Raw genomic sequence first — 16,739 nt, 5'->3', positions numbered from 1 at the left:
CCTACATGTAGCTGTCATAATAGAGAAATTTAAAGACCTAAGGGAAACACAGATTGTCTCAATTGCCAAAGTAAAGTTGCAGGAGCATCGCAAGTGACTCACAGGCTAATTAAAACACCTGATTTCACTCTGGCGCAGATTATTGGACTGGCACAGTAATCTTTATCTATTACACTAACTTCTCTTTTCTGAAGATTGTATATTTTTGTGTTCAGGCAGAACATTCTTATTTGCTGTTGACTTGAGGCTGAAACTGTTCTTAATACATGCTTTCCTAGATTACAGAGTGGTTATAGTACTTGGCTAATATAATACGGATGTGACCAGGCCATTAAATAGTAGTACTGCTTATTGACAGTGACCTATTTTTAAGTAATTGTGAATTATGATTATTAAAAGCCTGTTTTTTACCCTGCCGGTAGGTGTTGAAACAAAGTGACTATTAAAACATTATTACATATCAAAGAAAATGAGAAGTTCTGTCTTTACTTAAATATTGTTTCCCCACTGTTTAATGGAAACACTTAAGTTGATTAGGATTACTACCACTCCTCAGTTGCAGTGAAATTTAATGCTGTGTGAAAGGGGAAATTTTTCTAAAAAAAAGGATGGCAAACTTCAGAACAATCATGGCTGGCTTATAAAATTTTATAAAGTTTTGTAAAATTATTTTTTATAATGGGGTTTTTGGCCAATTTTATAAAATTTTAAAAAAATTTACATGTGATAACGTTATAAATTTTACACAATTTTATAAAAATACTCCATACAACCGCTGGGTAAAATTTTTATAAAATTTCACAAACATTTCACAAAAGTTTTATAAAATTTAATAAAACAGCTGACTAGGGTAATTGACACTCTTTTCATTTATTCATTGTCCTTTGTGAACAAACGGACAAGGCCATGTATCTGGGTATGATTTTCAACTGATTACGAAAACTAAAAGCTTCTTTCTTTATTTACGTGCAGCTGAATTTCAAACAGACAAAACTTAGTCATGATCAAAGCCACAAAAATGCAACAAACAATTAGGTAAAGAGTGGCTATTCAATTCAATAGGGGAAATCGTTCTTACAGGATTAGAAGATTACTGATGTGAGCAAAACATACGTTAATTAGCAAGGCTATTTGAAGAGTGAAAATAAAGAAACTTTTAATTCTCAGTGTTCCGTTAAATGAAGTCACGGTTTGTTCTTTCAATGAGCAAAATGGTGGATGTAATCCACCTGCATAATTATCATATTTTGCTTGTGTTTAGGAGATACACTGTAAAACACATAATCAAAGCGGAATGTACAATATCAAATATCATTTACCACAAAAGAAAGCAAATAATCAACACGCAATGGGGTCTTTTGTTGTCCTACGTTCTGATTCAGTGACGTTTTGGGCGCATCACACATGCAGGAAACCTTTTTGATTAACATAGCATTTGCCAGTTCCCGCTTGATACACTTTCAAGTTCCTGCTTTATGTGTAGTGTTATTATTCAAAACATTCTGTGATGACCATTTGAGTCGCAGCGATCCCGGAGTCTCTTGACAAAGAAAACTCGACGCAGGCGAACCATGCTTGGGAAATTCTAGAACGTTTGGCATTTGAGTTTATGATCGAACAGAACCGCAGGCGGAACGTTTTTTGCGAGCGAGTTTGTGGATGCTGTTATCAGCTGAAAGATACATCGCCATCAAACGGAGTGTCGTAGTTGGTCACGAGTGTCTGGGAAATGACCGCGCAGAGAATGTTTCTAAAGTTTCTCATCGTCGGTGTTCTTTTTATGCCATTTTTAACCCAAGCAGAAGCAAATATTGAAGGTATGTATGGATTTTAAGATATACCAAATACGCTTGTGTGTATTGGGAAAATTTATTCACGCTAATAGTACAAGCTGAAGTGTTAGTTAGCCATAGATTGTCGACCTTCAATTTCCTTTACATCTTTAACCTTTAAACACATAAAGCAACATTTGTCTTTTTGGTGCTTTGAAAAACGCCAAAAGGACGAACTTCTTTCAAAATTTGCAGATGTACTTCACAAATCATTATCGCATCAGACTAACAACATTGGAAATGCCAAAGAGTGGCAGGTATTCCCGGCAGTTTTCATTTTTTAAACGAGGAAATGCTTGAGACCCAAAACCGAACAAACACTTTCAAACAGACAATAATTTTGAAAGCATGTTAGTGTTATTCTGTCAACACGCTTTGCATTCTTAATTCTGGCTAATCTATCTATCTGAATTAACCTTGAGGCAGTTAAGAATTGTCTACCACATGAGATACTTTTGCTTATCTGTTCTGAATGGCGACTCGTTTTATCTCGTTGGCGTGTGTTTTGATCTAAATCCACCCACATGTCATAAACCAATTCAATGCATTCATAGATAAAAGTTTGGGAAAGGTCTTTTATCCTTCAATTAATTCACATCTAAACAAAGTCACTGTGAACACAAACAACTGAATTATGACCTGAGGCAGAACACTCAACAGGGGTCAAACTTATTATGCTCATGCAAATTGTACCGGAATTACTGATATAATTCACTTTATGGCGCCAAAGACAGTTCTGGAGTTTTCAGTGAGCTAACCTTCGCCAATACTAACATGTCAAGACAAAAGATAAGTCAACTGTGAAGAACAAGTTATTTTAATGTACTCGCTAACTTGAATAACATTGTTTTTGGACCCTCACTGGTCACGTTCTCTTTCCCAGACCCTCGTTTTGGTTTGGTCACGTGATCTGCGAAACCTTCAACGACATTTCAAAAAACGCGTAGCACTGGGGACGAGAATGGACACTATTCTCGCGCAACCTCTTATTAATTCGCAGTATCATGCAGCTACATATCCTTGAACAGGTCCCTCCAAGGGCTTCCTGGAGAGATTTTGTAAGGGTTCGCAATTAAACAATGGTTACTATGTATCTAGAAACACATCTTTTTGGTTATGTTCCAGTTTGTTCTTCGTCGAATACAAACATTGTCATTGACGCGCGGGTGGCCGGTGAAATCTCAACACCTGAATTCCCGGATGGCTCACACGACACTTCCTGTAGGTGGAAAATACAAGCACCAGAAAATTTCCGACTGGAAATCACGATCAAGGAACTGAAGCTAACTGGGGTCGATGACTATTTAATAATCCGTGATGGTGCTGGAGCCAGAAGTCCTCTGATTGGGAAGTATGGCCCCTGTGCAAGTGGCTCGCTTAAACTTTTTAGCAGTGGAAATTTTGCTTTTCTCCAAATGGTGTCATCTGTCTTCACGGTGAATGACAAGCTACAAATCGCATTCAAGCCAACTGACCCTGGTAAATAAATACCATACCATTTCTAAATTATATTTAGAGAGGAAGCCACATCAGCCTAATAGAGCTGGTTTTCGTGCGAGTCCTCTGACCTGATCGAATTCGAATTTGGCAATGTTGGTTTTTGTGGATGGAGGAAAACCGGAGAACCCGAAAACCCTCAGGGCAAGGCGAGAACCAACAACAAACTCAACCCACATGTGTCGAACCAGGAACACATTGGTGGGTGGCGACTGCTCTCACCACTGGGCCATCCTTACTCTCCAGTGGTAAGGGTAATGCAGGCAATTATAGATGTATTTAATGGCCTTTACACCTCTCCACGCGTATGGGCATTTTTTAATTAATCCCCTGGATTCTGGCTGACTTGGACAACACCGTGTATAAAATTAGAGTTTTTCTTAGCAAGTCCAGAGGATCAAGCGGAATCTAAAGTACACACGGATTACTGCTGCAAAAACAGCACACGAGACAAAAGCCCTATGTCCATATCTACTTGAATATCTTCCACCAAGTTTGTTTGGGAACTTGCTGTTATTTAGTCATTCATTAGTACACTGCTGTTTTCCCTCGGGTTTGTGATAAATTTGGCGCTCAAGCATAGTTTCCTTTTTATTTCTTTACAGACGACATTGATTGCTCGAATGGAGAAAATCCGTCAAGTAAGTTTCAACGCCCTTCAGTAGATAAAATGATGGTATATCCCACGATCTTCTACTTAAGAAATAGAAAACATGTACCGTGTTTCTGTCGAGTTTTAGTATAAATCTACTAGTGTTCTATCACGAATGCTGTACTCTGATTGGCTACGCTACTCACTGTCTATTCTGTGATAGATAGTGAGTAGCGTAACAGTGTGCCCTTGTTAACAAAATGACGGCCGCCTCTTGGCGTTTTCAAAGTGTCTGTGAAGACGATTTAGATAAAGTTCTGGGCGACTAGCAGATTTATACTAAGACAATTAGATTATTCGCTCTCGATTTCTATCGCGTGATAGTTGACTCGGGTTGCGCCCTCGCCAACTATTTAACAATTAGATTATGAGTTCGAGATTTCTATGAGGTGATAGTTGATGATGCCGAAGGCCGAATCAACTATCACCTCATAGAAATCGAAATCGAAATCGTTTCCAATTATTTCTTGACGTATTATTAAACTTTGTGACTGAAAAAGATCGTTCGGATTGAATTGTCAATTAAAATTGAAGTTATGTGCGCGCGCATCGGTTTTTTCAATAATTTCAACTTTTTTAAAAGTCAAGAAACCGTAAATGTCCTTCGTTTAGACTTTTCAGGAATTTATTTATCCATTTGCATCAAAATTTTTTTCCAAAACCTTGGAAAAACGAACAAAACGTCGTCATTTCCTAGACGACCTCCAACCACTGCACCCTAATGGCTGATAGTGTTCAATGGCTCAGCCAATCAAATTACAGCATTTGCATTAGTATACTAGTAGAATTCTGCTAACACGCGATAGAAATCTCGAGCTCATAATCTAGTTGTTTAATAGAAACACGATTTTTAACCAATCAGCGCGCGTATTTTCTTAGGACTGTTTTTTAAACTTGTATGGAGAAAGGTCGTCATTATACAGTTTTTACTTGAGCCATAGAGCACTTTTTTTCCGTGTTTACATAGCCTCATCTAAACACGAGGAGGGTTGGGAGAATTCGAGAATTCTCCCAATCCCCCGAGCGTTTAGATGAGGCTATGAAAACACGGGAAAAGTGCTTTATTGCTTTTATAAAATAATTCTCAAAAATACGCGCGAATCCAAAACGTCACAACCATATTTACATACTCTCATCTAAACAGAAAAATTGCCGGCGTTTCAGAGCAAATGAAGGAGAAACCACAAATGTACGTGTTCATGACTTTTCCTTTTATCATACTGAAACACCATGAGCTTCGATAAAATAGCGGCAAACTGGCGCTGTCCATAAAGACCATCTAATATCACCCATAATACCTTTCGGCATTGTCGCCAACGCTTTGTAGGGCAAACTTTCCCAAAACAGCTGTATACATTTGACGTGAAAACAAACTGTTGCATCATTCATATCTGAGGCAATTTGCACACTTTTTGTGACATTCCGTCACGTGCAGAACGCCTAGACGGTTTTTATTATCTTTAAATATTCAAAAACAAAGAAACAAACGAACATAGAATAGAGATCATTCACGGGTTACAAACATTGACCGCGAATAAACTACAGGAGTCAAAAAAAAATACCGGATCACCAAGCCAAGTTTGAAATAAACGCCGAAGGCGTTAACACGAGATAATAAGTAATCATGAAATTTCCTGCCGAAGTCGAGGAGTACTTTTTGATACGGTCTGTTCTGTTTTATATTTAGATTTGTGTGGCCTCAACACCTATCTAAGAGAACCGTCAGGTGTCGTAAGCAGCCCAAACTTTCCAAACAACTATGGCGCAAGCAGAAATTGTTTGTGGACAATCATTGCCCCTCCAGGGTACCGTGTGCAATTCACAATTCAGTGGCTAGGCATTGAAGACCATCGGTATTCCCGACCAGGGAGTTGTGGAGACGACAGCATCAGAATAAGCGAGTATCGTGGAAACTATACCAATGATGTGACTGTACTTTGTGGTTGCAAGCGCTTGTTTACGTTTGTTTCTTTCATGGAGAAAATGTGGGTGAGGTTTTCGTCCTACAAGAAAAACAACTGGCCTGGTTTCTATGCAACCTACAAAGCTCTCGGTGAGTTTTTGACAGGAGCAAATTGACGGCAAACTGTATAATTTGCATCGTAAAAACTCTTATCCTGCGGCCATTTAAACTTTACCATAAATAATATACACACTGCGGTTATATGCATGATGTTGTAAAAAAAAAAAAACCTTGATTAATGACTTGGCCTTTCGTAAACTACAAAAATACATCCTCCGAACTGACGGTTGGATAGAATACAATTCAATTTAAACGCTACGGAGAAAGATTGGAACCTAATTTTAAAAGAGACTTGATAAAAGTGAAAAAATATGTGTTAAAATCTTTTCCAGCAGACTTTAAGGGGGCTCAAAACAGTTTTCGTTTTTTTGAGAATCAGGTGAAGTTTCTGGCTTGGAGCTGTACTGTTTTGAAAGGCTGTGCTATTTTTCTAAGGTAACTCTCCACTGTACCTTTCATTGTGTTTAAGTCATAATTAAGGTTGCACTTTGCTGTTGCCTAGCAACAAACCCGACCCACTTTTTACCATCAATTGTATCTATCTTAAAAACTAAGCCGGTGACCCCATATTTTTTATAAAAAAATCTTTTTATTACACACAGAAGAAGAAACAGGCAAAATTATATAAAATTCTGTGGAGTAGATTTTTCCTAAACGTAAAAAAATGGTTGGAGAAATTCCACTCCAGAGTTTTTTTTAAATTTCGCGTATGCATTCCGCTTTTGCTGTTGAATATTTTTTGCATTAAAAGCGTAGGGTCACCAGATCAGTTTTTGAGATATTAGCTTCGTGGATAAGGTATTTTTCGCGCGCGTTCTACGCGAAAATTAAAACCTCGACTTTGCAAGATCACCCCTTGCGCACGCGTGAAGGCGGTCCGCTGATCAGTAAAGCCCGCGATTCCCAGGCGAATAAACGCGAATCACGCGAATAGTGTTTTCTTTTTCTCCGTTGTCGTCAGCAGCATAAGCGGAAGAAGAAATGTACCATAAATACCCGAAGGTGAGACTAGCCAAGTAGAAAGAACGAAGAAAACCTGAAGAGTAGTTTTATTCCTGCTGTTTTTTAGATTGATAACCGGCGCGATCGATTGCAACATCAACAGCACAATTTTCGTTTACGTTCCAGCACAGCGGTATAAGATGATGTTTTTTCCTTTGAAATTGCCTGACGGATGGATTTTTTCGAAGGTAAAAATAACTGATAACGCAAACAGCGTACTAAACTTGGCGGAAACAAAGTTTTACGAAGTAGGCCTCGTGCCGCCATGTTTGTTTTGATTTTTTTGTAAGCTTTAAATCTCGCGCGCTATCTCGCGACCCCTCGGGTGATAGCGTAATGCCTTGCCCTTAAGTGCGCGCTCGATCTCAGGCGTCTCACGGAAATTTACTGTTTTGAGCCACCTTAAAAAGGTTTGTATATTATCAGTTTTTCACGGCTGTCATTTCTTGCTTTGTACGTTAATTTAATGGCCACTTTAGTTCTAGAAAAAGTGAATAGGATTTACATCCACATCAATCTACAACTACACGTACATTTGTAATTTGCAAAGTGACTAACCCATCACCGCAGATATTGAAAAAGGGATTGCTCGAATTGCCGTCTTTTTTGTTTTTCCTCTCAGCTCCTGAAGAATGCCCAGCAGGTAAGAGCAATTGCTCGCTAACAAGCACTGTTGTAGTTGGTTTCGATGCACAAGGGCAGGTCTGCAGAACCTCAGGTAAGTGTTTGTTAGCAATGCGAAGTCGAGGCAATCTGCTATACGACTACGCTTTTTTTTCCCGTACACTGCGTACCTTACACTGTATACATAACCTTTAAATTTCATAATTTTCGCAACGATAAATAAGACCTTTAATTTATTGCAGGGGTATTGATGGGTTTGGTATGACTTACAAAAATACCACAATAACTACCTAGTAAACTAAACCTTATGGCAATACTATCGCGAACTCCTTTAGACAAGTAAAATTACCGTAGGCTCTTACAATCCAGTCTCAACTAGAGGTCTGTAACTGTGAGGGGTATCGAATGGTCCCATTCAATTTAAAAGTGAATTGCTCGCAAAAATTACACGAGTGCTGGCTTGCTCGTGCTCGCAAAATTTTTGCAACTGCTCGCATGCTCGGATTCTCGTTAAAATGTGTTCAATTCCCGTATGGAAAAACTGGGAAACATTGGGGAAGCATGTACGCCCTATGAATGTTTCTTGAAACATGCTTCCTTGGTTTGCTAACGTTTTATTGAAAGTGGCACAAAAGGCACCCGCAAAGGTAGATTAAGATAAAGATTACAGTTAGCGGAAAATTTACGAAGTGCTCGCTGCCCGCCATCTTTATTTTCAAAAGTGCTCGCTGCTCGCAAGACAAACTTGATCACTGCTCGTGCGAACAAAAATAAACGCGCTGCCCGCATGCTCGCAAATGCTCGTAAAGACCATTCGATACCCCTACTGTGGCCAATGCGTGCCTTTAAGGTACAATTTTTGACACGTTATGGAGTTGGAGCACTTCTAGCAAAAAATCAGCAAATCTAGGGGTAAATCTCCTAAACAGGATTCAAACAGTTTTCCTTTCCATTGCCCTCATGGTTTCTTAGAATTTCAAACAACGGTCACTAACATTGAACTAAACTGATATCTTTGCCAAGTTCATCAGAGCAAAAAATATAACTGAGGAAAATAGTCTGGGAGAAAAATTGAACTTAATGCCACTTTCTAGTTTACAGAGCCTGTCCGTCATGACAGCGCGTCTTGTTGAAGCAAACAGCGTCAACTCGAGTTCTCCATTATCTGTGTATGGGTTATTGACCAAGTGTGAGGTCAAGATGAAAGGATATTGGCCAAGTTCTTTTTTTGCGTGTTTATGGACCGAGACGGAGTCGAGGTCCATAAACTCGCAAAAAAAAAGGACGAGGCCAATATCAAGCCATCTTGACCAAACAAGCTTGGCCGATAAACGATTTATTGTATGGCTTTGGGGGAAATTTTTCTTGCGGGACACGGCAGGTAGTCCCGAACGGGAAAGATAGCTCCATCTTGCCCGCTCGGGTAGCCAATCACAGCGCAGGATTTGATTCATCTTGCCCGCTCACGGAGCTGGCCATATAATAAGTAATGAATGTACCTGCACCTATCTCTTTTGTGACTGGGTGTCACGAATTATTGCTACCGTTGTATAATCTCAAGGATGTATCAATAAATTTAGTTTAATGGCATTTTTTCTTCTCTCTACTTCAACTATTTATTCAAAGTAAAGACTACTACAAAAGTGACCAATCAAGAGACAACATCGCTACTACCAAGCTCTGCGAAAACATTAGCAAGGTTAGGGAGTCTAACAAGCACCCCAGCGTTGGAAATCACAGCAACCGTGCACCTGACATTTTCTGAGAGTAACAGATGGCATTCAAACACTTCCTCCCCTCAGAAGACCACAGCAGTGGAGATAAAGAAGCAAGGGACTGTTTCTTCATTGACAGTCTCGCCCACGTTGATTCTTCCAATAGTCAACGCCAGTGTAGGAAGAATAGTACATTCAAGTGAAGTTATAACGCTTACATCCGTGTCTTTGCTGAGATCAAGCACTTTGGAACTTGCTACCTCTGTCACTAGTTCATCAAGTTTTCCGAAACAAACTCTTATTCAAGCTAGACGCTCTTTTGCTACGGCCGAGGACAGCAACGGTATACGGTCTCCCATAGGCCAAATTAAAACTCCAAGGGATGCTATCACGTCTACCGGAACAGCAAGTTACGTCTTAGGAACCAAAAATACAACACCTGTAGTTCCAACAAGTTCTTTAGCTCGAGCGGACCATGTGATTTCTACAAGTAAACCCGAAGATTTTTCCAGCGAGGGTATTAGTATGAAGCCAAGCAAAGCAAGTGAGGAGACCCCCTCTGGTCCACAAAAAACGCCGATAGAGCGGCCTACCACACAGTACATTCCAGTCGCCAGTACACACAATCCTTTGATAGGTAAAAATGAAAATTGACTATCATTATTACTTTGTTGTTCGACTTAAGCTCGAGAATTTTTGAATATCCAGATAATGGAATTGTTTTGAGATGTGTATACATGCAAGAATGTTGTTGGGCTAGAGCCATTGAGGGTCTGGATACCTTTAGTCGTGCATCTTGACTCTGAAGATATCTAGCGCCCAGGTTGATAAATTTCACAGTCTTTGTTATGACTAACTCTCTAACTGGGTCAAACTACTTGTCACTGCTGGCAAAGCTAAAACAGGAAAAGTAAAAAGCCATGGTTGACTTTCCCAGTTGGCGGTAAATTCCACTTCCCGCAGCATGTATCAAGTATTTCTACTCACCGCCCCCACCCCCGCCCTTTCTTTTTCCCCTGGCTTTGATGCTTGTACATTGCAACGTTTTTCCCAACATTTCATTCAGTAGTGCCCATTTACACACAGCTGGGTGAAGACAGAAGCTCTGTTTGATTAAGGAGTCTAACCGATACACCCAGCACAATGATTGTTAGCTCGGCCCTTCTTTATTCGTTAAGATGCGAATCTCACTCTAGAATACTTTACCTGCAAGGCATACCGTAGCTAACCTCCTGCGTGTTGTTTTAATTATCAGGATTAGAAGTGAAATGCACTCACTATGCCATGGAGGTAACAATATCGCGATTCCTGCGACCTCATCTAGTTATCAGTTCACTTCACCTTCAAGATCCAGCATGCAAGGTGTCTTTCATCAATGACACGCATGCTCTCTTGAGTGCTCCGCTGGATGGGTGCGGCACACAGCAAAAGACTTTAGGGGACTATTTCGTTTACTTCAACACCATGACAGGGGACGAGAAGTCTTCGAAATCGAGTGCTGAAATTACAAGGAAAGGAAGGTTGAAGTTTGAGTTCCAGTGTTCGTTTAAAAAGCTTCATGTGCTGTCCATTGTCTCGTATTCACCGAGACGAAAGGCACTCCTTACTTCTGATGGTAAGTAAGGAATGATTTACAGCAGGAATAAGAAAACATTATGTTCGAAAGTGTGTGCTTCAGGCCGCACCTCCATAACTGTACTCGACTGAAACACAGAGGTGCATGCAGGTAGCAGGAGCAGTTGAGTAATGATGGTACAGGCAAATAGAATTTACAGAGCGCCTGACTTCCCTTTCTTGTTCTCGCAAAAAAACTTAAAACTTAATTTTGTCAGGTTCCATGAAATGCGTCTGTCGTCATTTCGTAGCTCCCCTTTTTGTACCAAAATTCTATTGTCTCTCACGCTTGCATCCTTGCATGAAGATGTGCGCCTCTTGAATGCAGCTAAGACGCTTCTGCTCTTCAATCGCTCCATCGTCTGATCTTATTTTAAATCAGGGAAGCGGCGTGGTCGGGTATTTAGGGCCCCGGACTTGAAATCCGGAAGTCGCGGGTTCAAGTCCGCTCTAACCACTAAGTTGGAGTTGTTTTGTGAGCTGGTCTATAGACCCGAGTTCAACTCCTCGATCGGTCCCGCTTGTGAATCGTCAACTGATCTGACTCCCGCCAGTTGGGAGCCTACTATGTTTATTCGACAGAGAAACATTTCTTTCTTTCAGTTTAAGTGGCATGTCTGTGAACTAGCTAGTTGTAGTTAAGCGCATTGATCACTGTAAACATTTAACATTTTTTAAAGTCATTTCATGATTATAAATATTTTAAAACCGTTTACCTTTGCAGATGGCGTTGGTAACTTTACCTTTGAAATGGACATGTTCAAGGATCCCAAATATGACATAGTCGTTAACCAATACCCTGTTACAGTGCATTCTGGCCAGCGGATGTATTTTCAGGTGAATGTCAAGTCACGTGATCGGAGTCTGCTGACCTTTCTCGAAGAATGCTGGGTAACACCAACGCCAGACCCACGCGACCAAACAACACATATACTCATCAAACAAGGGTACGTTCGTGAAATGGAACTGTAGTAATAAAATATTTACCAGGTGGAATTAATAGCGGTTAAAAGAAAAAACAAACCTCTCTACGATATGGTCATAGACTAGGGTTATGATGGAGGCTGGCTGACAACGTGCTTTGCAGTTTAACGAAGATAAGGAAAGTTTGCCAATGAATGGCAGTAAACGTTTCTTAGAAATCTAGAGTCGAAATCCCACAACTTTATTTTTCTTTTCTTTAGCTGCTCCCTCGATGCGTCATTGCACTACGTCTACAAGAAGTCATCTGTGCAAAAGTTCAATTTTCGAGCGTTTCGCTTCCGCGACGTGGTCTCCAAGCGACTATATGTGCACTGTAAAGTAGTGACGTGCCGGCGGTCCGACATTGGGTCTGTGTGCGACCGAGGATGCAAGAAAGACAGGAGGCACAGGAGAGAGACTAAGAGGTTTATTATGGACAAAGACGTGTTTTTATCCTTGGGACCAGTTAGATTTCAAGATCAAGGTGAAGGTTAGTATGAATAGAGAATCATTTTCGTTGTTGTTATTCATGCTGTCAAGCTGAATCAGCAATGAAGAAGAGGTGAGCTTACACAATAGTGTACCTCTTTCACGAACCGTTCCATACTTGAAGGCAAATAATGATCCCTTTGATGCGATGCAACTTCAGTTCTAAAAGAGCTCTGCGAAAGATGTGCCGCTGCAATGTAGCTTAAAGCAAACTACGCGGACGACGACGGCAACGAGAACATCACGTGACGAAAGGTTTAACGAGCAATACAACAGGTGTGCACGTGCGTTATAAATATTTGTACATTTCTTTGCCGTCTTATGCAAAACAACAAGGTAAAATGACCACTTTTTGCGTGGTCTGAGCCCTGGGCGGGGGGGGGGGGGAGTACTCCCTTATATGGGCTATATAGGTATGTGCGGCCCTAAAGGGTATGGTTTTTCAGCCGTTTTGGTCATAAATAGGGCATCGATTTTGGCCATTTTGGTTATAAATAGGGTACTGTTTTTGCACTCTAGTCTTGAATTGGGTATGTTTTTTAGATGAAGCTACTTTTTCAACTTTATCGATAAGGCAATCAACAACAGCCCATCATAAACTATGTTTAGGGAAACTGTGCCAGCCGTAACGGTCATAAATTGGTAATCCAATTTTTTTGCCAGGTCATAAATAGGATAGGGAAAATCACAGATTTTGGTCATAAATAGGGTAAGGCTTTTGGGAAGTGGACCGTACACCCCCACCCCATTTTTCTGGAAGTACCCCCCGGGAATCTGAGAACGGCGAACGACGATGGCTAATTTTTCGTATTTCCATTTGGAATTGAACGCTGTCATTGCATGTTTAGCCTAAGAACGTTGGCATACTGAACAGAGCTAGAAAATCGTGAATATTACTGGTAAAATAAAAATCCATTTTTGACTAGACGTCGACCTCGGCATCGGTGTTGTTGTTGCCTAAGGTCCCGAATGATGACCACTCTAAGCCCGACCGTACGTTCTCCTGTGACCGTTTCAATTTATATTAACCGTAACTATTTCGAAATTTTCATTAATAAAGTTATTGCAAATCAGTTTAAAATCGAGAACTCATTAAAGTGGAAGTGTCATGGAGAAATTTTCATGCTTTTTTCATCTTTTTTATTTTATTTCTGCTTTGCATTCAACAGAATCTCACGAGCCCTCTGTGTATGTTAAAGCTCTACCTTGGGCGTTGGGCGCTCTGGCTCTCATCTTAGTTATTGCAGTAATAGTAGTAATCCTCAGAAGGCGAAACCTGCGCGGAAACAAAAACAAAACCTGGATTTTGCTAGCCACAAGAGAACACGGTGTCAAGGAAGGAAAGCCAAAAGACCAGTTACAAACACCACAAGCGGAAATGTAACTTGGTGATGAACAACAATGCGTCGAATCGCATGTGATAGATTATTTAAATAGAGTTCAATTATAAAGTAAAAATATTGAATAAGCATATTTCAGTAATCGAAAGTTTAGAAAAATGTAAACTCTTTGAGCAGCTACAGACGTGGAAAAGTGACCACTGGTGTTGACACTTCTTCATGTAAAGCCGAACAGAACATATCTAAAGCACAACAATCGCATTTTCCTTGACAGGAAGACGCAAACTGCATCCTGCGCCGTGCAGGACTAAAGCAATTCTGATTTGTTTTGAATTAAGTAGGATTATGTAAATTGAATAGGTAGTCATCTTTGTTCGATCCTTTAAGGTCGCTTTGATGACGAACAATATATCCTAACTTGAATTTTCTATTAGATAAATGAAGAGATGAATTACTCAGTTTTGTAAGATTTTTGAGCCTTGAACGAGAGTCGAACCCCGTTATCTTCAAGATACTGATTAGACGCAGTAGTCACAGAGCCATCGGGACCATTGGTACGCAAGTTGAGTTGTAAACTGCATATACCGGGTACTTATGTGCGACACACACCTTTAAAGAGAGGTTTCGGCACAATAAAATAAATCGGGGAATGTCCTCGAAGATTGCGTGACTGAGATTCAAAAATTTTGTCGCATGATTAAACAATGAAAAACCTTCATATCTCTCTCAGAGATACGAATTAATAATCGATACGTTCAGATCTGCTTTTATTTTCCAGAAAAATCGCAAAGCCTTTAACTGGCGCGAACTAGCTGGCGAGCAGGCTCACGTGGGAGCACAAGCGCGCGCGGCACAGCCGCGAGCGCGAAATCGAGCAAGTGACCTTCTTGGCGCCTCTTCACCAGACTCCTTCCCGCCGAATTGCTTTGCTCTTCGCCGCTCGCGCGCGTGACTCAAAGGTGAGCCTGTTCGTAGGCTAGGCGCGAACCACCATCAAATTTCGGAAATTAGTGCGCCGATTCACAGTAAAAGAACTTCGCTTCTAAAAATTTCAAAAAAAAGTCAAGTTTTTTTAAAGTTTGGATGGAGTTTGGTTGATTTTTCAAATCTAAAACCACAATTGTTCAGTTTATTCTGAATTCGCGGCGCGTGTTTGAAATAAACAAAATGTCATTATTTAAAATATTAATTTGGAGCAATTTTTAAAGAAATAATGGACCTTTTCGGCGATACGGCGGCCAGTTTGAATTGTATTGTTTTAAATTGCTTTTACGGGATGCCCAGGGGCAAATTAGTATGTATTTGCCCCCTCGGCATCCCATAATAGCTATTAGAAACAATACAATTCAAAATGGCCGCCGCATCGCCGAAATGGTCCATTTTCTTACGCGGTGTAACTCAGAATTACTTGAGGTTGCGACTGGGATAAGTGGAAATGTTCTTCGTTTCGAAGATATAATAGTAATTAGGCCATTTCCGACTTGTCTTTTGCCTCTGTTTCAAAACGAGGCTTTGTGCGAAACCAATCATACAAAACTGAGTTCTGCCTACAGGTACATTTTCATGCGTATCAAACTTGCTTTCATATGAAAGAGTTTGCACGAAGACTCGTTAAGTTTTGAAATAGAGGCACAAAGTTACTCGGAAATGACCTATTAGTATGGAGCTTTAATTACGAATCCACGGCCGAGTGTCAATCGATACCCTCGATCGACATCCCAATCGATATTCGGTCGACACTCGATCGATACTTGATCAACGGTCGGTCGATAGTCGGCCGGGTGTCGACCGACTCATCGATCAAAAATTGGTCGACTCTCGACCTTCTGTCGACCGAGATGTTGATGGAGCGTCGATCGAGTGTCAACCGAGGTGTCGATAGAGTGTCGATCGAGTATCGATCGAGTGTTGATCGAGGCTCGAGACACGAGAAACGGGGGGGAACGCACGTAGAATTTATGTGGAAATACACGATGGGACGCACATGCGCTGTAATGGACAAGCAAAGCAAAGCAAGTTACAAACTATTAAATGCATGTGAGACTAAAAGTGCAAGGCTACCTTCGGAGGGTACCCACTGGAAAACCATGAAAGAACGAACGGGTAACCTATGTCAGAACGTGCGGGGGAGGGCCAGAAAAAAATTGAACGCAGAACAGAAAACGGAAGGGAAACACGTGGAATAAACAGAAAACTTGCAAATTAATGTACAAGGAAATATACCATTTAGCGCATAGGAAACGCGCAGTGTCACAAACAAGGAAGGCAAAGCGAATATAGCAGGGACCCACCGGGAAAACATTAACGAATTCATTGGAAAATATAAGGAAACAAGAACCGAAAACACCAGGCATGAATTGCACGATTCGCACAATGAATGCATAGAGTATCGAACGGGAAACACATGGGAAGGACCCACAGGGAAAGTAGGAGAGACCCCACCAGGAAACCAAGGGGTTGCGTACAGAGGAACACACAGAACAACGTTTAGCCAAACTCATGGGAAATTGAAGGGAAGTAAAGTGAATGCACGCGAAGCATATGTATGGTAACTTATGACAAAATGCAAGAGGAAACCTACGGAGTAACAAATAGGCAAAGGCACTGGAAAACGTACAGCGACAGTATGGGCGGCTCGCCGGAAACTCGTCTGGTAGTGAATGGGGCTGTGTATAGCTCAAAGCAAAAGCGACGTAACGGATGAGTACGTACACGAGAAACCCACAACGAATTCACGCGTGTCGGTGAGGGAGACCCGCAGATGACTGAACGACTTTGCGTGTGTCGCAAAGCGCAGGGATTAAAAGGAGAAACGGAGCTTGCAAAGGGAAAGTAGGTGGGAACCCACAAGAGAAACCATGATTTCCAACAGAAATACCTCGATTTGTTTTAATGCCCTTCGTGAAATGACAACATCCATCAAAAAGTAATTAAGACACACAAATATCACAATTTGAAAATCGTTTAATTTAAGTATTTTTTTACTCT

General features: G+C 40.8%; 2 protein-coding genes across 2 annotated transcripts in view; both read left to right on the top strand.

The window, feature by feature from the left end:
* LOC145493835 (uncharacterized) overlaps window positions 1-16,739 on the top strand; it is a 165,361-nt gene that overhangs the window by 75,711 nt on the left and 72,911 nt on the right. The window lies entirely within an intron of this gene.
* On the top strand, window positions 1,301-14,981 carry LOC145492068 (uncharacterized). Its single transcript, XM_081471384.1, has 10 exons — window positions 1,301-1,817; window positions 2,958-3,311; window positions 3,935-3,970; window positions 5,669-6,034; window positions 7,629-7,724; window positions 9,257-9,982; window positions 10,601-10,960; window positions 11,684-11,906; window positions 12,144-12,412; window positions 13,581-14,981. The coding sequence occupies exons 1-10, from the start codon at window positions 1,730-1,732 to the stop codon at window positions 13,793-13,795; spliced, it is 2,733 nt and encodes a 910-aa protein (XP_081327510.1). The 5' UTR covers window positions 1,301-1,729; the 3' UTR covers window positions 13,796-14,981.

The sequence above is a fragment of the Orbicella franksi genome, chromosome 7, assembly GCF_964199315.1.
Source record: "Orbicella franksi chromosome 7, jaOrbFran1.1, whole genome shotgun sequence".
Lineage (NCBI taxonomy): Eukaryota > Metazoa > Cnidaria > Anthozoa > Scleractinia > Merulinidae > Orbicella > Orbicella franksi.
The sequence above is the reverse complement of the archived record's forward strand: the minus strand, read 5'-3'. Positions and strand labels throughout refer to the sequence as shown.

Excerpts from the sequence above, each read along its gene's own strand:
- LOC145492068 (XM_081471384.1), top strand. The coding sequence starts at position 1,730 with ATGACCGCGCAGAGAATGTTTCTAAAGTTTCTCATCGTCGGTGTTCTT. Across the intron at positions 6,035-7,628 it reads TGCAACCTACAAAGCTCTCG|CTCCTGAAGAATGCCCAGCA; the intron begins GTGAGTTTTTGA and ends TTTTCCTCTCAG. Across the intron at positions 9,983-10,600 it reads TACACACAATCCTTTGATAG|GATTAGAAGTGAAATGCACT; the intron begins GTAAAAATGAAA and ends TTTAATTATCAG.